Source organism: Pan troglodytes, chromosome X, assembly GCF_028858775.2.
Source record: "Pan troglodytes isolate AG18354 chromosome X, NHGRI_mPanTro3-v2.0_pri, whole genome shotgun sequence".
In the NCBI taxonomy this organism is placed as follows: Eukaryota; Metazoa; Chordata; class Mammalia; order Primates; family Hominidae; genus Pan; species Pan troglodytes.
Genome location: NC_072421.2, coordinates 38,088,824 through 38,116,747, shown reverse-complemented (window position 1 = coordinate 38,116,747; position 27,924 = coordinate 38,088,824). Strand labels below are relative to the sequence as shown.

The 27,924-nt window shown below is 37.8% G+C and overlaps 2 protein-coding genes across 3 annotated transcripts in view; both read right to left on the bottom strand.

Moving 5' to 3' along the window:
* Positions 1-2,610, bottom strand: part of XK (XK Kell and VPS13A binding protein) — a 43,313-nt gene extending 40,703 nt beyond the window's left edge. The window contains 1 exon segment of the mRNA NM_001079921.1: positions 2,342-2,610. Coding sequence (NP_001073390.1) covers positions 2,342-2,586 — 245 coding nt within the window. The 5' untranslated portion in view covers positions 2,587-2,610.
* Positions 2,611-10,774: 8,164 nt separating this feature from the next.
* The window catches only part of LANCL3 (LanC like family member 3), a 108,190-nt gene continuing 91,040 nt past the window's right edge, over positions 10,775-27,924 (bottom strand). The window contains exons 4-5 of one of the 2 annotated variants that reach the window (XM_003317420.4): positions 20,784-20,991; positions 10,775-12,615 (exon numbers count right to left, since the gene is read on the bottom strand). In XM_003317420.4, the coding sequence (XP_003317468.1) occupies positions 12,456-12,615; positions 20,784-20,991 (368 nt within the window). In that variant the 3' untranslated portion in view covers positions 10,775-12,455. Of the gene's footprint in view, positions 12,616-19,752; positions 19,903-20,783; positions 20,992-27,924 lie in introns of those variants that run through there. The other variant, XM_016943516.3, reaches the window with a different exon arrangement.

The following is a 27,924-nucleotide window of genomic DNA, read 5'->3' as shown; positions in this document are numbered from 1 at the left end:
TGAGGATTCAATGAATTGAGGCATGTAAGTACATATCAAACCATCTAGCACAAGAAACTTTTGAGAAATGTCAGTTCCCCTTTTTCCTGTTACTCCACTTAAACATTATCTGTTTTCTTCTCACAGATAATGTTAAGAAATGATAAGGCCGGGCACGGTGGCTCACGCTTGTGGTCCCAGCACTTTGGGAGGCCGAGGCGGGCGGATCACGAGGTCAAGAGATTGAGACCATCCTGGCTGGCACGGTGAAACCCCGTCTCTACTAAAAATACAAAAAAATAAAATTAGCCGGGCGTGGTGGCAGGCGCCTGTAGTCCCAGCTACTCAGGAGGCTGAGGCAGAAGAATGGCGTGAACCTGGGAAGCAGAGCTTGCAGTGAGCTGAGATCGCGCCACTGCACTCCAGCCTGGGCGACAGAGCAAGACTCCGTCTCAAAAAAAAAAAGAAAGGAAGGAAGGAAGGAAGGAAGGAAGGAAGGAAGGAAGGAAGGAAGGAAGGAAGGGAAGGAAGGAAATGATAAGTGCCCTGCCCAAAGTCAGATCACGCTTATTTTACTGAGCGAGAATACAGTCCAGACCACAGGGCTTACCTGGCTAGGAAGGACTAACTCTCTCCTCACTAAATGGCTCCAGGTTGCAGGACTTTTAAAATTCCCCTCCCTCCCTTTCTTTTTCCCCAGACTCTTCCCCAGCTATCAAGAAGTCAGCAGCAACCTCCCACTCCTGCCAGTGTACCTGTTTATTTTCCTTTCTAGGATTCTGCAGCTTCTGGAGGCTGAGAAATTTGTTCACCAAGTTTGCTGTGACTGTGTGCAAACTACAAGTCAGTAGTTTGTGTGTCAGCTGGAACAGTTTTCTTTAATATGAGGTGCAAAAATTTTATGGCCAGGCGTGGTAGCTCATGCCTGTAATTCCAGCACTTTGGGAGGCCTGGGCAGGAGGATCATTTCAGCTCAGGAGTTCCACACCATCCTGGGCAACATAGAGAGAACTTTAGGAGGCCCAGACAGGAGGATCACTGGAACTCAAGAGCTCGGGACCAGCCTGGGCAACATAGGGAGACTCTGTCTCTACAAAAAATACAAAAAAAAAAAAAAGAAAGAAAAAAGAACATTAGCCAGGCATGATGGCGCTTGCCTGCAGTCCTAGCTACTCTGGAGACTGAGGCAGGAGTATCACTTGCGCCCAGGAGGTGGAGGATGCAATGAGCTATGATCTTGCTACTGCACTCCAGCCTGGCTGATAAAGCAAGACCTTGTCTCAAAAAAAAAAAAACAACTATAACTTTGTAAAATTTATCTTGCTCCTCAATGTGTGTGTGTGCGTGTGTGTGTGTGTGTGTGTGTGTGTGTAAGAGAGAGAGAGAAAGACAGAGAGAGAGAGAGAGAGATTTCCTGGTAGGGCTAGCTGAATTTTCTGGCAGCTGAGGTGTCTCTCTGGCCTTTCCATCTCTTCAAATTCCTCTGTCGCCTATGTCTAAAATTCAGTATTATAAACTTATTTCTAATCCAAATGGACGGTCTTTGTTTTGCTTTTCCTATAGTGATGAAAGGTACTAAAACAACACATTTTAAACTCCTTAGATAAGCCAGTCTGTTTTATTACCATGTATTTCTACTTGCTTTGTGTTAATAAAAATTAATTTCCAGAAATGTCACCAACAGTTTTTCTTTACTTAACACACAGCAAGTTTTGTTTTCATGGTGCATTGTGTACCAGCTTTAATGGCTACGTTTACAAGTTTGCCAGGGCCGGAAGACATTTCTAGAACCCCATATGTTTCCATATCCCATAATATTCGTAACGCCACCAAGAGAAAAGAATGGTGCATGGATTTCTTGACTTCCCTATGAGAATTAAATACTGTTAAAGCTTTTAGAACAGTGCTTGGCATACAGTAAGCTCCATGTGTTTGATAAATTAAAATTAAGTCACCTGTACATGCTGTCCCCGTAACCACAGCTTAGAACAAACTTCCCAAGGGTTTGTGACAACACAAGCCAATCCTGTCAGAGCCTACTTGACCCCAGAGAAACCAATGTCTTTAATGAGGTTGAACCACAAGAAACTGCCATTTTTGTTGGTCAATTTCAGTTGAATGTTGGCTATTTCATTTGACGGAACCTAACAGGAATTCAGTGTGCCCCAACTTTATAACCATTATGCCATGATTCGTCGTATTCCTGACTGGAATAATGGGGCTGAGGGGCATGGCGGACCGGCTTGGGGCCCAGCCACCTGTCTCCACAGGAAAACCGCCTCCCTCCACTCGAGCAGGTGGGGAGATCAGGCTACAGGACCGAGGCTGCGGCCTGGGGCTGGCTCTGGGCTTCTGCACGCACCTGAAAAGGGGCCCAAGTTGCAGCAGGTGCAGCAGCAGTACGAGCGGGCGGTCGCGGCTGAGGTCGCGGTGTACGAAGAGAAGCGTGAGCTGCACGAGCGCGCAAGGCAGTAGCGAGAAAAGCAACGTCAGCGCCTGCCACATGCGGTCCCCGCCCGAGCGGTAGGTGCTGCTCAGGCTGAGCGCCGCCGTTGTCTCGGCCACGAACAGGAACACGGACGCCAGCACCGAGGCCGGGAATTTCATCTCCGCGCGTCAGCGGCGCTCACCGGGGACGGACGCAGTGGCGGCGGCTGTGTGGCTGTGGCGGCGGCGGCCGTTGCCCGAGGGGCTCCCAGCATGCCTAGCCCCAAACCGCTCCCGCGCTCTGCGCAGCCCGCCGAGGGCACGCGGGCCCGGCCGACCGGCCTGGGCTCTGGAACTGGACCTGGTGGGGGCGGCCGACCTGGCTGGGGTGGGGTGGGGTGGGGCGAGCTACGCAGCCCCGCCGGGACACGCCCACGCGCTCCGTGCGCCGCCCGCTCGCTCGCTCGCCAGTGCCGGCTGCGTCTCTGTGGTGACCGTCCCCTGGCGGGCCGCGAACCCGCGGCCTACGACGGCTCAGGCCATGGAGCGGGAGCTCAAAAGGATGCAGTTCGCCCTGCGGGCGTCGCGCGCAGCCTCTGGGTCCTAGAGTCCCTTGGGTCCTATCTTGGGAAACCGTTCACATCCCTTTGAAAAACTGCAACCACCCGGGCCCAGAATTGGAGTCCGGGCGCCTTTCTAGCCCAGTCTATTTTCTGGGCCGAGGAAACGCGTGATTCTTCAAAGGGCCAGCATTTCTGGCCTTTTAAAAATAACCAGACCACACATAGGCTTTTCAAAGTGCAAGTATATTGTCATGCACCCACCACCAAGTGGGAAAAGATTTCACTTTTCACTGTGCCATGTGAGCATGTCCCTTTGTCTTCCAAATACAGTGGTCTGAAGCATTGCTTCCAGTGGTGAAAAGGCGTCAAAGACCGTCTCTAGGAACCTGTCCTTACCTCCCAGAAAAACTGCCTACAAAATGTATTCCTCTGTAACTGTAAGTAATTCAGGGCAAAGATCAGGGCCTAATAAGGAAGTAGTTTTTTTATTCCAAGACAGACCTCTGCTTATTGGTGTGCCAATACCAAGACTAACACAACTCCTTTTAGCCCATTGAACTTTCCACCATCTTCTTGATATCAGGATGTACTCAGTCCACCCCCGTCCCTCAGACCTCGATCAAGTCACTAAATCTTTCTAAAACTCAGGTTCCATAAAGGGATTAGACTTAAATAATTATAAGATCTCTTCCCCTGTTGAAATTGGGTGATTTCAATCTTCAGGCATCTCTGGCATTTTTCTATTTAGGAAAATAATGTAAACACAAATAGAATATAAAGATTCAAAAGGAATCAAACCAAAAAAAAGGTACAGGGAGAGAACGTGGTGGGCTGTTTTTCTGTTTTTTATGTGGCATGAGAAAATCCATTTATGAGTTAAGGGGCAGATTCAGCCAGCAGCTGAGAGGTAGCAGGCCCTTTCCCTAAAAGGATTACTAATGTCTATTTATAGAACCCAGAAGGCCACCATGTCCTGGGCCAAGATACATACACTGCCACAAATACAGAATCAGCAGCAACACTCCACAGAGTATTTGTGTAATGTTTTACTTGACATCATGGTTAGCTTTAAAGGAAAAATTGGTAGCTTAGAATTATTAATCAGGACACTGAATATTTAGCATTAGATTTTATTTTAAGGCAAAGGATTATCACAGGTTTTACATTAAGTGTACTGTACATAAATGTATTATGAGGAGGGGCAATAAGCCAATAAATAACATCGCTTTAAACACTATAAAGTCCAGTTTATAGCGAATTATTTTCTACAGTACAAAACGAATACAGAAAACACATTTGGAAAGATCACAGTGTTTAGAACATTGTAACAGCAGTTGTAAAAACCATAAAGTGCATCTCTAAGCTTCTGACTCTATCTTGCTTATAAAGAGATTTCATTATACCATGCAGTGGGCTGTGAGCAAACTCCCACATGAAAGGGAAGCAATATCAACTGACTAGTACTATCCCCTGCAGAACAACCAATAACAAAAGCTAAATTCTGATGAGCATTTGCAAGTTGATCCTTCTTAGTCTGCACACCAGCTAACTTGCTCCAGTGATCACATCTTTCTGTATTATCATTTGCCATTTTGTCCTTGAAAATAATATATACCTTATAGCTTATGATTGCTAATTTCCCTGTCAGACACCTCAATGGGTTTTGACTAAAGATTAATGTCATGTATTGCATTATACTTTTTCACTAGGACCAAAATACCCATTATTTTTTAAAATATTATGTACATAATAATAGACTTATAGAAAGTGATGTTTTGGTATATTAATATGTAACATACCAGAATACTTGAGAATTTGGTTTTATTATAAAATACAGTAGTATGACATTTTGTGATATAGTAAAATATCTGGCAAAATATTCTACTCTAAATTTAGACCTAATTGCTGCAGATGTCTTTGAAAGAGCCTCAAAGTGCCCCTAAGGAAATATAACAATTAGCAAGAGGTCATATAACCTGTTATGGCAAAGACATTTTTAAAAAGCCTTTCATTTTGTGTCCGAGTCTTTCAAAATTTTACTTGTATACAACAGATAAGTGCTGTTTGATTTAGTGCTAATGGAAATTAGTAGGATTTTAAAGTAGTAACAACCAATCACTATTATTTGTTTTTTTTTTATAATTTTATGTTTTTAACTCTGCATTTGTGCCAAGGCAAATATATTGCAAAGAGTACAATTTTATTAATAATACTAATTCTTTGATCAGTTCCTCAAAATTCAGTAGTACTTTAAATAATAGTAGTTATTCATTCCTAGATACAATTTGAAATAAGCAGTTATACTATATTGACAGAGTATTTCTTTGTACCTCCCCATAAGTAAGAAATTGCCCTAATGTGCAGTTTGTGAAATGTATCATTAGGAAGGTGAGCTTTGTTTTTTTCAATGATACAATTATATTTCTGTAAGTATTGTGATTTATGCCAAAAAAGCTTTTTGGAGCAGTAAATTCTATTCGCTAGGAAATACACATTCCAAAACTAACATGTGGTGCTTGACCCAGTATATATTCCCCAGTATATGGCTTTGCAAAGTGCTCCCCCTAATAATTTGATTCTACGAAATCCATCTTTTAATGTTTGTTAATTTAGAGCCATTGGATTAAAGATATTAAAATTCAGACTTCCAAGAAGAGTTCCCCCAGATGTTCAAAGTTGAGAAAGCTGTACCTTTTCAAAGATTGGGCCGTCCTTCCTTAACAGATTCTAAAACCAAACTTCTGCACTTAGAATATTCCATTTCTACTGCTAGAGAGTCTATGCGCAACTCATGTTACATTTTGCATTTTCAAGAACATAGGGATTCTACTGCTGCTACAGTATTCAAAAGACATCTTTAATATTGAAATAGCAAAGTCCTAAAAAACAAAGACAAAATGGATGATCTAAATCAATCCACATGTTTGAATATATCCACATATAAGGGTTACCACATTCAATATGAACCAAATTCAGCAGCAGAATTAATTATATTGGTAACTGCCACTTAAGCATAGATTTTAAAATGAAACTTATGGGGACAACGTCAGAGACCCCACTAAAACCAAGTTGCAAAAAGATCACTTGTTAAAGACTGACAGTAGTCAATTATAGTCTGTATCTTTAAAACTGACTGCTATGTCACAGCTACTTCATACATATTACTAGAACAGTACACATTAAAGCATGTACATTGTCACCACACACAAAATATAAAAATAAAACATCAGCAAGAATTGCATTACTCTACTTAAGAAACTGTATGTATTTGGTGTTTACACATATACACATTCACATATCCCCCACCACACCCCCACATCTTTTTAGAGTGTTCACCGTTTCTGAAAGAATAAGAGGAAGGTATATATTTTGGTACTTTCTGAAGATCTATGTCCAAGTGCAAGACTTTAAAGCCATCTGTTGGTTTCAATTTAGGAGGTGGTTGTTCTAGAACAAAAGAGATATTGTGGCTCTCGGGTGATTCTGAATACAAAGATAAATAGAAATGGGCCCCAAAAGGAGTGGAGAAAGAGAGGAAAACACAAAGTTTTTCTTATGGAGAGACACTTGTGGCAATTTCTAGGTTTCTTATAGACACAGAACTCAACAACTAAACAACGTCAAACAGGTTTTTTTACCCAGGAGAGTTTACTCAATCTTTAATATGTTAATGTACCATGTAATCTTCAAAAGGGGGTAAAATAATAAAACTTTCCTAACTTATTTAATCACAGAATAAATTTTTCCACAGGGCAGCTCATGGTACTGCTGGGCTGCATTTGGGGAAATATTGCAGCTCTCGTGTAATAGGCAGGTTCTGTTTACATTTTCTCCCATAACAACAAAGGAAGGTAGGAAGACTTTATCAATACTAGGAAACAGGAATGGGACTGTCCAATACAATAGCCAACTCACATGCAGCTCTTATACACTTGAAATGTGGCTACTTCGAGACTGGAGATGTATAGTAAGTATAAAATACACACTGGAGTTTGAAGACTCAGTACAAAAATGTAAAATAGCTCATTCATGTTTTTATATTGATTGCATATTGAAATGCTATCATTTTGGATATATAAGGCTAAGTCAAATACATTATTAAAATTAATTTCATCTTTTTCTTTTACCTTTTTGGTAGCTACTAGAAAATTTGAAAATTGCATATGTGGTTTGCATTCGTGGCTCACATCACAATTCTAGCAGACACTGCTGCTGTATTTGTGAAACTCATGGCTGTTATCTTCTACAGATGGTTACTAATGGCTTCAACCTAGCAGAAGTTTTAATAAGCTTAGTCAAGCTTAATAAATAAGTTTAATAAACTTAATCAACTTAGCTTGAACATATCCTTTCACTGAGATCTATCTAATAGCTAAATGTTGGCTTTTGATTCATGTGCGATATTGACTCTCCTTAAGTCAGTCTCATTCTTTTTCACTCAACTACTTACACACGCACACACACACTCGCACACAGAGGGGTAAACTTTTTCCTACAGGGACTAAGAAAAACCAAAAGGGAAGCAAACAGGAAGACTTTGCAAACTGTTTTCATAACCCTGGGTAGTTAAGCCTTATGTATCTTTACCCCCTTCTCCCTCTTCTTCCTCAGTATTGGACAGGGAGAAGAAAGACAAAAAAAGAGAGAGGATAGTCTGTTCTTTTAATCCACATAACTCACCAAACCCTGCAAGAACAAAAACATGGGTGATTCGGTTATTCTAATTAATTTTTTCAAATTCAGTTCAGAGGGGGTAATTAGCAGGTGCACAAAGGCAAAAGAAGATTCTGGGAATTCTGCAGATAAGTGACTTTGCCATTTGTGGAAGAGTCTAGATAAAAATGACAAGTTTCAATGATTCAAGAAAACAAAAACAAAACAAAACAAAAAACTCTAAAGGCATCATCCACCAGGCCTCGATTCATTGGTACTTTCAATTAAAGAAACAAGAAGAGAGATCACACCTCCAGTATGAGATTTATGATAATGGATGAGGGTAAAACATTTAATGTAGCATCAACATTTTTGTAACATTAAAAATAAAATTACCAGGTTTATTTATGGAGGGGAAGCAGGATAAATGCCACCACCACCCTATTCTCATGAATAGCCACACTCACTTGTGATCTGACTACTAGCCCAACTTCTGTTGCTGCTGACCTTGAGGTTGTCTGCCCTTCTGTCCAAAGGGTAATCCAGCTGTACTGAGGCTGGAACTCTTAGCTAAGAACAGACATGGATGGAAGAGATAAGGAGAAAATCTGCCCTCCCAGGCGAAAGGAGGTCACATGATAGAGCAGATGCAGGAAAAAACATATCACAATGAACTATAATATTTAAAGAGGAGAAGAAGGAGAAGTTGGTGAATCAGGGGTGGTCCTGGGTTAGAGGTCCCAGAAAGCAATAAAACTCATGGGTAAGAATGGACTGGTTCTTTATAGTGTTAAACATGCGTCCACAACTCACTTTGAGATACTGAGCTTCAGCAAGCTTCCCCTCACCCACCCCTTTGCCTGCCTTCTCATTTGCTTTCCTTGCCAAATTTATACCAATATTACACGGGCTCAGCAAATTTGAGGCTCAGTCATTTAGCTATTAATTTGGGACAGTGCTGAATAAATAGCCCAGGTCCCCAAAGGAAGGCCTAATATGCAATTGAGAGTATATTTTGATCACTATATGTCACGTGGTTCTGAGACTTGAATTAAAGTGCAGATCAAACTCACCCCAGAATTACTTTATTTTCCAGTTCATTTTCTCTCTATAGACCTGGCTTGCCTGCTCCTTTTCTTGAGTTATTGGCACTGTAATCCTTTGTTCTCAGCAAGCAAAATAAATATTTGCATTAAAAGGAGCTCCTGAGCTAAATCAGTCTATTCCCATGTAGTAAGTCTTGGTGAATCAGAACCTTCTGAGGCAAAGTGCTGTGCTCAGGACTGGTGGTAGAATATAAAAAAATGTACACTTGGTTTTTATCCATCTAGTGACCCAGACCTCAAGCACTACATCCACATATAGAGATTCTATTTGGTTGAAATTCTTATTGGAAGTCATAACTGGCCATGATTTTTCTATGTATATAGTGGGTAAAATATAACATCCCTTTTAAATATATAAAGGATCTGCACATTAAAAAACTCACTTATATCCATTTTATCATTGACAACTTTTATAACAACCCTGTGAAGTAGATAGGGTGATTATTATTATTACTACAGTGGCCCCTAAAAGTGGCAGAGCAAGACTTTGAGATTTTCAGCACAGGGCTCTTTGCACCACTAATGGTTTTCCTTTTAATTGTGTGTTCATTTAACATGGCTAGAAATCACAAACCCATTTGTTTCATTGAAGTTACTGAGGTTCGCTCTTTCAAATTTGAAACAATTTCAGTATTACCATGATTAAAATCTTAATATGTCAAAAAAGTTAAAGAAATAAGCTGCCACTGGAAGAGATGCAATTTAGCACAGACCAAGAAAATGACTGTTTCTCGAGTTATCAGTAAGCAAATACTGTTATCTTAATAGCATAGTCAACTACCTAAAGAAGCACAGGGAAATATACTCTAGCAAACCCCTGTTCTACTCAGTTATCAAGTTACAAGTGGAAGTAAAAGACTACAAACTGATGACTGAAACAGGCTTGGGCAAAATAAAAATGTATAATATTCTGGGGTGTGTGTGGAAGAGATGGTATGTAATTACATTAATGAAACAAAATACACAGAGTTGTAATGGTTTCCAAAATGTCTTGCTATCAAAGTATAATGCAGTCTCCCCATTACTGAGAGACTATTTCAATGTATCCTCAAACATTTCCACTATTGCCTTCAGGGTTTATAATTGCTCATGCTGTGTATAGTAAATAATATTAAAGTTATACTAGTGGTGGTGAAAATGCCCCTGTAGCCTTTAAGAGACAACAGCCTTAAGTACTACATTAAAAATGCTACCACAGAGAAGGGGGGCAAGTTGGATAATTAAATAAGAAGTAACATGCCACACTTTCCTACAGCAAAATGTAAGAATCGTTTTCCCCTTCTCGGAAAAATAATATAGAAGAGGACCTTCCAAAATCTATAATTCTTTCAGGAAAATGAAAAGTTTCATCAACATGTTTAAGTGCTAAACAAGCCTATTGTTGTTTCTAATTTACCGAAATGTCATTTCATAAGGACAATACTCAAACATGGTCTTTGCTTAGATTTGACACACAAATCAAAATGGTTAGCACATCATCATCAGACCTATCAGAACTTAAAAGGGCAGATAGGCCCGAAAGTGGTCTTGTTTTTCTGAAGTTACTAGAAATGGAACTGATATGATAATGAACTAGAGTATCAGTTCTGAGTGCTTTAGGTTTCAGGTCTCAAGGATGAATTGTGAAAGGAACAGCAAATGGAAACAGAAGGTAGCTTTGAGGGAAAGTTTATTTTGTTCACTATTGTATCCCCAGATTCTAGTCTAGAATACTGAATAAATAAACTTAGAAAGTGAAACCCTGGGTTTGAATCCTTGTTTTGTCCTTTTCTAGCTGTAAGACTTTGGAGCATTTACCAAACACATCTTGAGGGGTTCTTGGACGACAAAAACTGCATGTGTTCCATAAAGCTCTGTATATAGGATGGTTATTATATTCAGCCTATATGAAAGAACTTCTGGACCCAATGTGGGGAGTCATCTGAAAGCTGCTATTTATGTGGTATCACCCCAAACTGAGCATTTTCACTGATGAACAACTGAGGCCAATTTGATATGGTTATATCTGAGGATGTAAAAATGAAACAGGAAGCTGAAAAGATGTATGCATTTCAAAATCATTTTGTCCTACTTTATTGCAATGAGTGCAAACACACACAGTCATAAAATACACAAAGATAGTTGTTACCTTTCTTTGGTCAGATTCTTTGAGAATGTTATGAATGCTAGAGATCCTTGTCCCCTCAAAATGAGCACACACACACACACAAACAAACTTGTCCATACACATACACACACCAACATACTTGTAGGTTTGCTTTTTAGGCAACAGAGCATTCCCTAACTCGTTCCAAAGTCTATGATTCAAGTTAAGAATTACTGAAATAAAGAATAAGTATTTGGATTTACATGGGAATAGATATGGAATACACACCATACACACACACACACACACACACATATAATATATCCAAATATTTAATGACTATTTAAATAAGTCTTATACCGTACACAGTTTCCTACTCAATCTGATAAATGCAATTGCCACTGACAAAATTCTAGGAAAAGGATCAACTTATGCTCTGCATAATGAAGTGACAGATGTTCCTACAGTGTTCTGCAAACCACTATTTACTTGAAGCAGTTTCACACCTTCTATGTGTTTACAGCAGGGTTGAATTTGATATGACAACTTGGCTCAATGAGTATTACAGCCAATTTCTAGTGGACCCTGTATCTTGGAAGGTAAGGTAACCAACCACAGAATTCACTCATCTCTTCATTTAATAGTATAAAATGGAGCAAAATTATTTCCACAATCACTGGTGACTTCCTCAGCCTGTCTGCCTGTCCCAAACAAAGGCAGAAATGACATGTCTTTGTAGTGGTTCCCCTGATCTTTGAAATTAGTGATATTTACCAAGAGCATATTTTATAGTTCAGCTAATAGCTCCATCAAGATTATGTACATAAAGGCATTTTTAAAATTACTAACAATAGACAATACACAGTTCACACTTCCTATGGAGAAAAACACTTTACAGCAACACTTGCTATAGTATAAGTTTACTAGCTTATAAATTTTGCTATTCTAATTGAGCTTTGAGGAAAAAAAAGGAACCAGGAAAAGAGATGTTCTAAGGCCTAAGGAAACTTCAAATTTTAGTATCTGAACTAAGCTATGATATGATTTCTTTAAATTGCCCAGGGTAATGAAAAAAATAGAGATTCATATGCAAATATCTTTACTCAGTAAAAACCATAAATTTCAATAAGTATAAGCACAGGACAACCAAGAGTTTATTTTTGTACTTCAGCAACCTGACAATTCATTCCTAATAGCAGTTTTCAGCTGGGCAATTATTTTAATTTTTTATTGTCTTTATTTCTGAATTTAAGGGTAGAGGGCACACACAAATGGTCAAATTCTCATTCATATTGCAAAGGTATTAGTGTATTTTTTGTCATAGTCTACACTTGCAGTTTGGTTTTCTATGTCATAACTGAAAAACAGATCATTTCTCTTTCCCCTTTTCCTATGATCCCTTGTTTCACATCTATTCCCTGACACATTAAATCTCTGCAGTTTTAATATGAATTGTGGTATCTTTATTTTGCAGATCCTTTCTCAAATCTGGCATCATGTTGCCTTCACCTGCCTGATTCCTTCCTTCTGGTGGCAATGTTAAGGCTCATGGTTGCGATACCATTGAATGTGGCTTATGTGGAAACTGCCTCGGCTTGGCTCAGGGGATCTCTGCAGGGCCACAGTGGAAGATAGAGCCTTCTAAACAAAGACGCTGAAGAGTGGGAATTCAGCCTGATTGGGCTGCAGCAGGTCAATCAGAAAGCACACTGTCCCAGAGAAGCCTTCATACAAGCTGTATATACTTTCAAGGACCCGAGAACCGGCCTTGAATTCCTCGGTAAATAAGAATTGAGCAAACCTAAGAGAAGAAGAAAATATGAACAGTTTAACATGAGTGTTTCCATATTATGGACCTTGGGTTGCTTCTTCCTCTTCTATTAAAGTTTTAGCATAATTTTCTTTCCAGAATTATATAATTAAGTATTTTAAGAAACACATTTTCTCTGTTAAAGAAGAAGATCCATTATATAACTGTGTATGTTTCACAACAAATTATGCTGGCAAGCAAATCCAACTATTCTTAGAGTTTGCAAAGCAAAGCAGTTTGGAATTTTCAAGGATTTCATTCTTTCTGTCATCCAGTAATTAAAGTAAAAAAAGACAGACAAATTGCTCTACTTTTATTTATCTTGAAAAGAAGCAAAGTGATACGTGACTGTTCCTTTAAAAAAGTAAATATGCTGTGTTTCTGCAGACATTACCTCTAAGCTGGGTTTTTGTTTATATATGACAAAAAGCACAGACTGTAAAAATAAATGGGCAAGATTTTATACAATCTGTGCTGTGAGCAAACAAGGGAATAAGATGAATAGGAAAAGGCAGCAACCTTTCACAATGATAACATCATATAGCAAACGCAGCTACAAGACAGATTATTTTTGAGACATTCGCCTTAAATTAAATCACAGGCCTCTAAATTCCCTATGAAAGACCTTTTTTCTTTTACCCATATTTGCCACAAATATTATTCAGATTATTTTTAACAAGTAACATTTTTACAGTAGTTTACAGCTTCCAAAGTGCCATTACCTACATCATCTTTTTTTACTGACTTGCTCTACTCATTCCCATCAAGAACACAAATAATCACCAATTCAGAGGCTGGAGTTCACAGCTTGGCAAGGCCCAAGTGCTGATACTGTCATAAATTTAGGTTACTGCTACTACATAGGGGGTCTTACAAAGGGTAATTATTTATTTGATTTTTTTAGGGCTCTTAGAATTACATACGGCAACTTAAAATAAATTAGCAGAAAACAGATTGTAATTATATTTGTTACAATTTTTCTATAACTGTTTTCCTGAATATGAAACAATTTTAAAATGGAATTTAAAATTTTAAACAGTAGACTATTAATGCATCGTAAGAGTTACTTCTAAATTTGTAATAATATAGCCAGCATCATGATATAGCTTCAGTTGGGCTCCTCAGAAAAAAAGTTTTCAAGTGTATAAAATAAGCCACACAGGATTCCAAAGGAAAATAATTATATTAAAACACAACAAAAATTTTAAAGCCAAATTTGTGATATAATAACATATGTATTATTTGCTAACACATTAAATGCCAAGGTACAATAGTAGATTTAGTAACTGCTAGCATTTCTGCATATTGTAAAATGAAGATTTTACAATATCTGCAACAAGAGTAATATGACATGAGAATATCTATGAATTCTATTGTTTGCAAAGTCACAGCTACTAATACTTCTGTGACTTATTACCTACATTCAGAAAAGAAGGAAATGTTACATTTAAGTTTGAGACACAATCTCTTTGTCAAGCAAACTCACAAATCCTAGATTAAGAACCCCTGGTATAGTAGAAAGAGCAAGGGCTTTGGAAGTGAGATACACAGATTTCATAATTTCATGTTGTATGACCTTTGGCAAATTTCTCAATTTGACTTTAAAATGGTGAAGTTGCAGAACTGGATAGTGTTATATGTAAAGATAAAGGATATTATATATCAGGTTCTGAGAATATAGCAAGCATTCAATAAATAGAAAATATTACTTTTTACATAAACATATAATAAAAGAAGATTTATAAAACAAAAAGATGATTTGTAAAATCATAGTATAAAAGAAACCCACAATGTTGCTAGCTCTTCTTCTGACCTTTCCCCCATGCACTCATTTATTTGTTGCATTATTACGTGTTATTAAAGTATATATGATTTGGTATCCTGTATTTTTTTCACTTAAAAATATGCTAAATATTTTTCTATGCTTTTCACAATAATTTCTAAATGATACATAGCAACTTAAAATAGTACCAGCAATGTCTGAGAGTAGCAGTTTCATTGTATTCTGACCTGTATTTTGTGTTATTATTTGTGAAAAATGTTTCAAAAATCTATCCAGTGGTGCAAAATTAAACGAATTTTTTTTCTAAAACGTTCTCAGTCAAAATAGAAGTCAGCATGCTAATTACAGGACTAAAAAGAATAGAAGACACAATAAAATATGAAAACATTTCATATCAAAACCCATTGATTATGACCAAAACTGAATGCAGAAGAAAATTCACAGATCTGTGAGTTACCATTATTATTAATAAAATGATGGAATGCTTTCTAATTCAGCATGTATAAACTCTAGAACATAACAAAATAAAAGGAAGTAAAAGTGGAAAACAAAAGAGAAAAACAAAAAAAATTAATAAGCAAAACCAGGAGCCAGTTCCTTGAAAGGATTAACAAGACAGAAAAAACACTGGTGCAGCTCACCAGGAAGGAAAAGCATTAGAAATCACAAAGGGCACATAGCCACAGATATAGGAAATTAAAAATATTATGGAACTATATGATTAGAACTCTATGTCAAATATTTGAAAATTCATAAGAACTAGATGGTCTTATAGAAATATATGCACTACCAAAAAGAAGAGGTAGAAAACCCGAGTGACTGAATAAGCATAAAAGAAAATTAAGAAGTTGTCAAATATTTTTATGCAGCCATAAAATCCAACTGTATGTTAAAAAATAATAGGTGACAACCAAGTAATATTCATTTTAGGGAGGTACATATTTTTTAACATGCAATTGTTAAAGTATGCCCCTAGCCAACAGACAAAATGGGCTCCCCATGGCAAACCGAGGTGCTCCAAGTTAAAACAGAACCAGGCAGCTATGGCTGGATGAGGGAGTGATCATGTACTCTGTGTTCTGAGAAAGACGTTGTAAAAGCATCACAGGACCTTTCTCCAAACCAGTTCCTGTTGTGAGTGCCAAGATATGCCAGCCCTCCACCCGCCATTTGGAAGAAACAGGTGACAAAGACTTCTGGTTTTGAGCTTGGAAAGCAACTAATCAGATCACACCTAAGCCAAACAATCAGAGTCACCTGCCATGGCCAATCAGGGCTCAGCTGCACTGACCAATCGGAACTGAGATTCAATCCTTCATTTGCATAAAAAGACCTGACCCTGGGCAGGCAACTTTGCTATAAAACCCAGCCCTGAAAGGCTGCTTCATTTTACACTGCAGGCTGTGTATCCTCTGTTTGCAAACTGTTCACTGGAATAGTCTCTTTCCTACACATTCCGTTTCAGAGAACTTTTGTTCACACAATGCCCAAACAATACTCAGATATTACCTCCACATTTCCAGTCTTCTACCTGTTAGTGAGAAATGTAAGTTGTCTAAAGAGACCTGGACCCTAAATCTTATAACCAAGACTCTGTAAGCTAGGACTGGCCTGCCAGAAAATACTTAATGGGTACAAAGTTCATTGAGTGATGGATACCCTAAAGCCCTGAATTCACCACTATGTAATCTATCCAAATAACAAAATTACACTTGAATCCCATACATTTACACAAATTTTAAAAAATTAAAATATTAAAAATTACAAAATAGAAAATAGAGGGGTTGTTCTGATCCCTTTTAATACACTTTATAGGGAATAAATGAATTTCATTCATTTCTGATGAAATTTAGCCCAAAGGTGAAATCCCACTAGCCTAGATGATATCCAAAATTACTTTCTTTTTCTATATTTGGGAAACAACAGGTCTGGCTTCCACCTAAAGAGATTAAGAAACCATGAATCAATTATATTAACAGATTTCCTAAACAACAGAGCTTCAAATCAAAGACTTACATAAGTTAGTATTTGCCCTTCAGTGCATTCATGTAAATATCACAAAAAATAATTTATGTTTTCTAAACATTAAATATTAGATAAGTTGACTTGGGAGGGCCTTTCTGAGAAAATGACTTTTGAGTGAAAGTCTGACTGAAATGGGGGAGCTAGGAGATATACGTAGAAAGTGAGCATTACAGGTGGAGGGAACCAAAACTTCCAAGGTCTTGAGGTGGAGTGTACCTGGCATCCTAATGGAATTACAAGGAAGCCACAGTGGTAGACAGAACCAGGAGGAAGAAGAGTAGGGAATGAGATTAGAGAGGTAATGGGAGGCTAGATCATGTAGGACCTTTCATTCGTAGGAAAGACTGGCTTTTACTCTGAATCATATGGGAAGCCGTTGGATTACACTGAACAGAGAAGTGTTATAATCTAACACTTATAATCTAATGTTTATAATGATAAACATTATAAGAAGTGAATATAAAAGACCACGGTAAAACATAGGAGCATTCCTAGTAAAATCAGCATAAAAGCAAGGGTGTTTACTATCCCTCTTATTATTGAACATTGTTATAGGGTTGCATTGTTATAGAGAAGAACCATGTAGTGGAAAAAAAATACCATGCACATGAGAAAGGAAGTAACAGAATCATAGTTATTTGCAGATATGTGTGTATCTATTTAGAAAACCCAATAGAATCAATAAAAAACTAATAGAAACAGTAATGGAGTTCATTAAGGCAGCTATATTATTATGATATTTATGAAAAGAAAAATACTTATAAGATACAATCTATATTTATATGAAAAATTACATATTAGAATTGATAAACTTCAGTGATGTGTGTTTTAAAAGCTTCCATAAATACCAGTAATAAATGATATGAAAATATAATGAAGGAAAAGAGTCCACTCACAATAAACCTAGAAACATAAAATACCCAGGAATAAAATTAACAAAAAACATACAAGATCTCCTTCATAAGATCAAAACTTTACCAATGACATTTGTTTAAACTTAAATAAATGGAAAGGTATACCATGTTTCTGGATGGAAAAATTCAATATTCTAAAGATGCTGATTCTCATTAAGTAAACTGTAAATTCAATGAAATTCCAATCAAATTTCTGTGAGCTTTTTAAAAAATATGACAAATTGACTCTAAAATACAATTAAAAGAATAAATAAGAGAATGACAGGTGGAATATGGGGAAAGTATGGAACTCATATATTTATATAAATTCAGTTTATAAAAAAATGGAATTTCAAATCATGGGGGTAACTGGTCAACAGATGCTATTAGAATTTTTTTTAATAAACAAAAATAAATACCTATCTGAGACCATTTAAAAAGTAATTTCTAGCAGAATCAAAAATTTTAATGTTAAAATAAAATCATAAAATTATTACAAGCCCATGTAAATTAATAGTTTTCTAATCCTGAAGTGGGAAGGGTCTTTTTAAGCGTAACAGAAAATCTAGACATTTTAAAGAAAAGATTGAAAACTTTGACAAGAAAAATACTTAAAACTTTGGTATGACAAAGGCTATGAACAAAATTAAAAGAGAAATGGCAAAGCAGGAAGGTATTTACAGCATACATTGACAAAGAGTTACAATTCTGAATAGAAGCATCACAACAGGAAAAAAATGGGCAAAGGATAAAGACAGGCTATTTATAGACCAAGAAATACCTATGGATCTAATGACTTCAATTCTAAAATTTCTGACAAGTGCTTTCACAAGTGCACAGAAATGTATGTATTGGATATTTGGGGAAATTTTGTTTGTGTTAGTAAAGATTACACAAATGTCAAGTGTCCATTATTTAAGGATTGGTTAATTATCATACATGCATAGTGAATAACTATATAGCCATTTTAAAAAATGAGATAGATTCATACAAAATGAAATAAAGAATGTCCCTTAAAAATTGTTCATTTAAAATTATAAGCTGCAAACATAGCGGGGAGGTGGTGGGCTCACACCTGTAATCCCAGCACTTTGGAAGGCCAAGGCAGGAGGATAGCTTGAGGCCAGGTGTTCAATGCCAGCCTGGGCAACATAGCAAGATCCTGTTTCTACATACAAAAAATTAATAGTTGTTGTTTTAGTCCATTCTTGCACTGCTATAAAGAAATACCTGAGACTGGGTAATTCACAGAGAAAAGAGGTTTAATTGGCTCATAGTTCTGCAGGCTGTACAGGAATCAAAGCAGCTTCTGCTTCTGGGGAGGCCTCAGGAAGCTTCCAATCATGGTAGGAAGTGAAGGAGAAGCAGACACATCTTACATGGCCAGAGCAGGAGCAAGAGGGGAGGGGGAAGTGCTATGCACTTTTAAACAACAAGATCTCTTGAGAACTCTATCACTATACAGTACCAAGAGGGGATGCTGCCAAAACATTCATGAGAACTCTGTCCCCAGGATCCAATCACCTACCTGGCCCCACCTCCAACACTGGGGATTACAATTCGACATGAGATTTGGTAGGGACACAGATCCAAACCATATCAGCCACATATGGTGGCATGAACCTGTAGCCCTAGCTACTCAGGAGGCTGAGCTGTGCCCACGAGTTGCAGGCTACAGTGAGCCATAAATCACACCACTGCACTCCAGCCTGAGTGAGACCCTGTCTCAAATAAATAAATAAATAAATAAAATTATAAGCTACAAACAGTGTGTATAGAACTATTATACATATATAGTAGTAGGAGCTCATTAAAATATACATGTACACATATACATTTATGTGAACATACATTTACACATAAAGGTCTGGAATTATAAAACTCAAATTTATACTAATAACAATGAACACTTACATTGCAGTTACTATATGCCAAGCATTATTTCTAAATGATTTTTCATACATTAACTTGTTTAAACTACCAAACATCCCTATGAGGTAGGCACTATTTTCCATATTTTATGAATGAATAAATGGAGAATCACTTGTTAAAATGAGCTAAGTGACTTGTTAAAGGTTGTGTGACCTTGTTAAAGATCACTTAACAGTCACTTAGCTCATTTTAATACGTGATTTGTTAAATGTCACACAATCAATTTGATAATTATCAGCTGTACACTTTCAGTGGGAATCTTCGCAACAGTACAGGGGCTACTCTAGCACCCCCTCCCACCTCTGCCAAGTGACAGCTCAGATTCATGGGAACCAGACTACATGGGTGGGTATGAGAGAACACTCTGGCTTAGAAGACCTAAGTGCCACAAAGGAAAACAATATCTTTTGTAACCATTCATGGTTATGGACAGCTTCTAAGTCCCTTCAAAATGAATGCCACTTTCATGCCACTCTGCATTCAGGGAAGCCCCTACTTGTGCTTTCTATCAGATTATTTAGAGTTCATTTATGGTCCTCCTGGCCCAGTTTACCCAGCTTACCAGTCAGAGGTAATATCTATTAAAAGCAATGTTGTCTGGTATACAGCAGATGTTCCATCTTTATCAAGTTTACGGGGAATGAACTACAGAGGAAAATTTTATATTGTCAAAATTACAAATATATATATATTTATGTATATAACTAGGATATATATATATATATATATATATATATATATATATTCCAGCAATTTCATTTCTAGAAATTTATCTTTCAGATATACCTATACATGTGCAAAATGATATATGCACAAGATTAGTCATCATAGCATTATTTGTAGTACACAATATTAGAAATAACCTAAATATCCCCCTAATATACACACACACACACACACACACACACATATATATGTATTATAGTTTAGATATTTGACCCTTCAAATCTCATGTTGAAATTTGATCCCCAGTATTGGAGGTGGGACCTAGTGGGAGGTGGTTGGGTCATAGAGGCAGATTGCTCATGAACAGATTGATGCCATCCTCTGGTAATTAGTGAGCTCTCATTCTATTTGCTCCCAAGAGATGACTGTTAAAAAGAGCCTGGCACTTTCCTCCTCTCTCCCTTCTTCTCTCCCCATGTGATGTCTGTTTTCCTTCCCCTTCTGCCATGAGTAGAAGCTTCCTGAAGCTTTCACCAAAAGCAGATGCTAGTGATGCTTCTTGTAGAGCCTGCAGAATCATGAGCCAGAGGAAACTTTTTCTTGATAAATTACCCACCCTCAAGTATTCCTTTATAGCAACTCAAATGGATTAAGACATTTACTTATACACTATGTACATAGAATATCTTTGGGAAGATAACCAAGAAACTGTTTCTAGGGAAGTCAACTGCATGGCTACAAGGCACAGTTGATGTATTTATTTTTATGCTTTTCAAACCATGTGACTATATCACTAATTCAGAAAAATAATTAGATTAAAATTTTGGAAAAAAAAAAAAGACCCATAAAGAACAGCTGACCTTTGAGCTCGGTAGATGTATTTAGAGTTTCCCGTGAGCCGGTACAGCAGCAGGAAGACATAGGCACTGCCGGCTACTCCATGGCAAATCCCAGGCCCCTTCTTTAGCAGGCCTTTCTGCCATGTGAGTTCCCCACACCGAATACATGTGTCCAGGTACTGCGGTTTCTTGGAAACCAGATAAGCTTTGGCAAACAGATAGGCAATTCCTGTGAAAACATCAAAGATATTAGAGGTGACTTTCAGGACTTAATACTTTGGAGCAGAACTTCTAGAACAATAAAAAGCTCATGAATCACCTGAGTACTGGTAAAACACAGATTCTAATATTGTAGTTCTGATGTGGGGCCTGAGATACTGCATTTCTAACAAGCATCCTTCTAAAGACCACACTTTGAGTAGGAAGGTGCTAGAATGTTCTATAAGAGAATCTTATTTTCCCAGTGAGATTTTAATTTGTTTTAATTGTATTGTGGGGTTGGCCCCGGGAGAAAGAGCAACATTTTTATTGACGTACATAGATGGATAAAATCTAAAATTTAATTTACAAATGGGTTAATATTTAATGACGCATACTCTAGTAAGCATTATGTATATTTGGTTATTTGAAATGGCTAAATATTTGTATTGTAATGAATTTGTAGTTTAAAATTTGTAATGTTTAAGTACTTATAACTATACACATTTTCTTAAGAGCAAAACTGGGAGTTTTTCCAAGAAAAACAATGCTCCAGAAGGACCTTGCCAAGACTTCTACTTTAGCTGTGAAGTGAGTCCTTCCCACCCTGATTGTTCCAAGGAAAGAACTGTTCCTTCAAAGCTCTTCAACAAAAGTAGTATCAATTACAAGAGAAACAAGAGAAGCAACAGCTATTAATAGAAATGATTTTCCCCAAGTTCTGGGTGTTCATATTCAGTGAGGAGGTTGGTATCACAAGATCACATTCTCTCCTGCATAGCCTACCTTTCTCCTATATAAAAAGTGTGAAAGACTGAAATATAGCTGGTATCCTGACTACCTCATCAATCAGGGTTATCATTGCCTTTCCTTGCTTTGACTAGGCTATTTTACAACTCTGTAGAGATAGAAATTGTCTTGTAGAAAACTGATAGTAATATAAATATTTTCTGTCCCTAGAAACTCACATTCTGTCTGGTAGAGGTTGACTTCCCTCTGCCTCTGTGGAAGAAGCCAGTTTTGCATCTATTAAGCAAATTTATTTCAGCATTCCTAATGGCCTATATAAATATGTCTACTCTTTGGATTTCCCTTTGAAACAGTTGTAACATCTTTCTGGTTCCCTCACTAAATAATGAGCTCAGTAAAATGGTTCATACATATTCTTTTTATATTTGTATGAGAGTCATGATTTCATACTCTTTTTAAGTGTATCCTTTAATATACCCTGTGGTTAATACTTACAAAGCAACAAGCTCTTTGTTCAGTCAATGCTTTCCAGTCAACTACTGACAATGTTTACCTACAGCATTCTCCCACCTCAGTTTTAGGAACAAAGTATCTTGCACAAACTAAAGGATGATATTAAAAGAACTGAACTTATTTAATCATACATTAATTCATTCATTGCATCCATTCATTTGAGAGTAGTCATTGATTATGTACTGTACGCACAGCCCTAGGCAAGGCTGGAATCATGGGCATGCCACCTGTGCAGGCCTACAGCCCATACTCCTTAAAAGGGTTCCATGTTGAGTTTAATGCTCTGCTATTACCACCTTGAAATTCTTAATAATTTTTCTAAAAATAACTTGCGTTTTCATTTTGCTATGGGCCTCCCAAATTATATAGTCAGTTCCAGCCCTGGGTGATATTAAATAAATGCTAAACATGACTCCTACCCTTCAGGAAGGCACTCTCTAAAAAGGGAGATAAAAATATATGCATATGACTGATACATAATAGGATATATATTTCATGATGCTGCTGGAACATAAAATAAATGGTTCTCTCAATAATACTAGTAGAATCAGAAAGGTGGAAGTTCCCTACGGAGATAGTTAGATGAGGCCTTAAATGGAAGGAGCACTTTTTCAGAACTTTGAAGGATACATAGAGAATTCCAGGCCCAAGATGAAGCAGGGAGGGCATTCTATCTAGCACTAAGATTAGCAAGGGCAAAGACATGGAGGCAGGAAGAAGCCACATGAAGGCTAGTGGGGCAATGTTCTAACCAACAGACCAGTGGGGAAGAAGGCTAGACTGGGTTCTGATTATGGATGGTTTTACAAATCTAATTAGATAGCTTGGACTGTACTCTGTGGTCATCAGGGAATCAATGGAAGTGTTTTTGCTTTGGATTGGTTGACTTTTATTTTTTATATGACAATGTGATTATTATGGACAAAATGTCCCAATTTTAGTGGTATCAGGAGAGACCTAAAGAAGGGTAACAGGGTAGCTGTGAGCTGGTTATGTTAGCAGAAAGACAAAAATGAAGCCAATGACGTGTATGTTCATCACAGCACTATTCACAGTAGCAAACACATGGAGTCAACCTAGATGCCCATCAGTGGTGGAATGGATAAATAAAATGTGGTACATACACACCATGGAATACTATGCAGCCATAAAAAAGAGATCATGTCCAGGAATATGGATGGCGCTGGAGGCCATTATCCTTAGGAAACGAATGCAGGAACAGAAAACCAAGCACCACATGTTCTCACTTATAAGTGGGAGCTAAATGATGAGAACACATGGACACAAAGATAGGAACAACAGACACCAGGGCCTACTTGAGGAGGGAGGGTAGGAAGAGGGTAAGGGTTGAAAAACTACCTATTTGGTACTATGCTCACTACCTGCATGACAAAATCCTTTGTACGCCAAACCCCAGTGACATGCAATTTACCCATGTAACAAACCAGCACATGTACCCTCTGAATCAAAGTAAAAGTGGAGAAAATAAAAAATAATAAAGTGGTTAATTGTATATTATGTAAATTTCACCTCAATAAAAAAAAAGAAACAAAAAAAGCTTCTCTAAAAAAATAGAAAGTCAATGAAAGAGACATTTCACAGAACTTGTAAGTGTTTCTATATTAATTGGGCATCTGCTATATGCCAGGCACAGTAGCAGGTGCTAAGCTTTTAAAAAGCATCTATCTTCATGGTGTTTTTCAGCTTAACTGGAAGTATTAATTAGACTATGTGAGGGGAAATAGAAGTCTCATGGAAGCACACAGGAGGGCCCCTAGCACACACTTGGTAGAAGGAAATGACTACTAGAGGGGTGACACCATCTAACCTGATTATTGGGGGTTGATAAGGAATTAGCAAGGTGTACTGGATGCTGTTGATGACCTGCATGGATCAGCTTTACCTTGCCAGCAAGTGCCTCATTTCCCAGTTCCTGTGAAAGTTGGCAACTAACAAAGCTCACTGCTGCATCTTCTTGAGAGATTTGCCCTCAGACAAATGAGAGGCTATGCTATGCAGCCACCCCTCACAGGGATGACACAGGGATACAAAATATCGACTTCCTTGCCTCAAGAGAGACCCAGCTTCTTTATGTAATCTGTGTTTCTTAGCTTCTCCTCAGACTCAGGGTGAAGCTAGTCTCCAGGTAAGACATGCTCCTCTTTGGCCTGTTCTGCTTCCCTGCTCCCTTACAGGTTCCTCTTGATACCAAGCTCTAATTCTAGACCCTGAGGAAAGAGCTTGGTGAAGAAGGAGGGTATTACAGCCAATCAAAGGAAGGTGGGTGGGAAGGCCCTGCTCTTGCTGGCCTCTCTCAGGCTCTAGGTGTCCTTCTTAGATGATTGCTTTAGCCTCCTGTCCCCAGGTCTGCCATGCCTTAAATTCATTCTGTGGCAGAGTGAATGACCTTTCTAGGACCGTAATCTGACCATGACATTCCCCTGCTTAAACTACTAAATGACTCCCTATTACCCAGATGCCTTAGCATGACACAGAAAGCCCCTTGTGACTGAGCTCCTTTTCTATTTTCCCACCTCTTTTCCTCCATTCCCTTCTTGAAACTTTTCACTTCAGTAGAACCAAACCACCTACAGTGCTTCCATGCTTCTTACTACCAATGTGGTTCACTTTTCTTGGAACAAGCTTTGTACCTTTCTTGATCTGGCTAACTTACCTTAGGCATCACAACCTCCAGGAAGCCTTCCCTGGACCTGAAGGCAGCATGAGGAACCCCTCTGAGATTTCACTGATCCTATACAAACTTTAGCACTTACACAGAACCCAGTTAAAATTATCTATTTCCATGGCTGCCTCCCCTGATACAGTGCAAACTACTCAAGAGCAGAAACTGTATGTTGTTCACTTTTGTTCCACTAGTGTGTGGCATGGTGTCTGGCAAATGCCAAGAACCTCATACATGTCTGTTGACCATAAAGTGGCCCATTTCTCAACCCAGCACAGGCTGATACTGGGGTATAGATGAGAGATGTAGAAGGAAGAAGGGTGAGATGGTCTAATTGCTATACCAGGCCATGAGCCCCAGACCGCTTAAAAGGTATTGATCCTGTGGTTCTGGCCAGGGTGAAAGAGCCTCTTCCTGCATCCTGGATCACAGAATGTTACATGGAAGTGACCTCGTAAAACTTCTAAACCAAAATTTAGTAAACCTGTTGGCTCCTAACCCAGCATAATGGAAGCCACAATGAGGCTGCTTAATTAAAAAAAAAAAAAAAAGGAATGGGGGGTTTCTTTGCTTTTGATAGGAACCAGGAGCCACATCATTTCATCATAGGAACACTAATTATTGTGCATTGATAAGAAGCCTGAGTCAGCAATGATGTATGACTTTGCCAAATGCAACTGGGAAAAGGAATTAATTATTACTTAATAAATATGTTTTGAGAGACTAAACTTTTGAAAATACGGGATCTAATAGGACCTTGTGACAGCCACACTTGGCACGTATAGCTTCAACACACTGGAGAATCACCACTGAGGTCCATTCTGGGTTGTGTAATTCCGCTGAGGCATGCATTGTACAATGCGCACTACAGAGCTTAATGACCAATGATATCTGCACTGCAAAAGCCTTGTTGTTCTTTATTCAAAGTCACCTACCCAAGAGCTTTTATGAAATGAGTTTTTAAAAAAAAATACCCACTCCTGTACTTCATGCAGAGTCAAGGAAATGCATTGTCAGTGTTACTACAGCAATGATGTAACCTAATGCGGTTGAGAGTTTCTTTTAGCCACAGCATTTGTTTTAATGATTTTGTAAATGACTTTGGTCTTGTATTTCAGAATTGTCAAGGTTATGAAGGGGTCACATTAATCTTCCTGTAATACTTTACTGCACTTATTGAGAAAAAAGCTATATGCCACACAAGGTATTTAAAAATGTCTTGTTCACAAAGCTCTTGAGGAACAGCCCTCAGGAATGGCAAGGGACCAAAGTATAAAAGGCGGTCTGTGGTGATAAAAAGATTGAGTTCCACTACTCAGTCTCAAAGTGCTCATTTCACAGATACAGAGACAAAGGCACAAAAGAAACAAAGTCACCCTTTCTTAAGGTCAGTAAACTGGTTAGTGTTGGAGCTGAAATTAGAAGCTGGAGTTATTAACTTAAAGAACTATTTCTACACTGCATAAATGATAACTAGGCTTGTCACCTGTGGAGGTGGGTTGAAGGAGCATCAATAGGAAACAATTATAGGAACAGATAAGGTATCATTAATGAAGCTCCACGTTGTGAATTATTTCTGGCAGGTTTTTAATCACAGAATTAGTCTGCTGCCTCAAACCATCTGCACTGTTCATGAATCTACTCTCAAAAATGTTTTCCTTAAATAAATGAAAATTATTTTATAGTTCGTTTCCTGCATAGAATTTTTGGAGATGTTGCCAACCTCTGCAAAATCTTGGTGGTCTTTGGACTGCACTGATTAGACTTATAATCAATCTTGATGCTGTTTTTAGAGCATCTCTTCAAAGAAAGACCAATACCCTTGAGGTGGGGATAGGGGTTGGTAAAATAATGGGCCCCACTTAGTTTTTTATTCATTTTTGAATTGGTTTATTTTTGGTAGTCCAGTGAATACGTGGACTGAATAATTTTTCTTTAAAACTTATGTTTAATCTTCTCTAGATACTGAACATGAATGATAAAGGAGGATATAGTCTCCAAAGTGATGAATCCTATGCTGCACTGTTACGGTAAATGATTTACAAAGACAGATGGTATTTAGTATACAGAAACGATGGAATAATTGCCCTGCAAGACACCCACATCAATTAACTGACCCAGTCATTCATTTTAGTAGATTATCTTCCCACTTTTTTCAGGACTTTTACTAGCACATTGAATCCTTTTAAGATATTCTGTGTTTAAATTGGGATGTCTCCAAAATTCAAGGATCCTTGCTGGTATGCTTGGAGGATATCCAGAGACCATCACTGAGAATAATTAAAATAAATGAGAAATGGAAGGATTGAGCCTAACAAGAAGGAATATCATTTCCAGCATGGTAAATAACTTGTTTTCCCCGCCCCCCCCACCAAAAAGGTCAAATTAAAAAGAAATGGGCTCAAATCATAATTGGCAGAAGTTAGCCTGGACATAACACACAATGCATGGATACTGGTACAAGCACACATTTTGAACTTCCTTCCATAGGTAAATGTAGCAGGCAGAAAAAATATGACCAATACACTGCGACTTACATTATTCATCAACTCAAGACTATACTTTCAAGGATTATTATTCATCAACTCAAACTGTACCCCCCAAAATGAAATTATAGTTGGATTAAAGACCATTAATTAATGGGAGAAAAAGGTAATGAAACTCAGGTAAAAAAGTACAGAGAAATCAAATATATTTTAAAACTGTGCTTGTGGGATTGAAGCATGGCCTTGAAAATTAAATCGACTCAGAATCTAAGAATTTTGTATTATTTTGGTATTTTAAATCTCTCCCCGGCCATCTAACCAATATTAATTAATTTATTTGAATTTAACTTTTTTTCAAATTACCCCTTCTGTGAAGGCTTAATTAGCAGTGTGATGGAATTTTTTAAAAGTGGGAAAAAGATAGGGTTTGCTAAATTTCTAGCCTCAATTCCACAGAGTTTACTGGGGATGGCTATTCATGTTTCTAGACATTTTGTTTGGTACTGATAGAAATTCTCATTTGAAGAAGTTG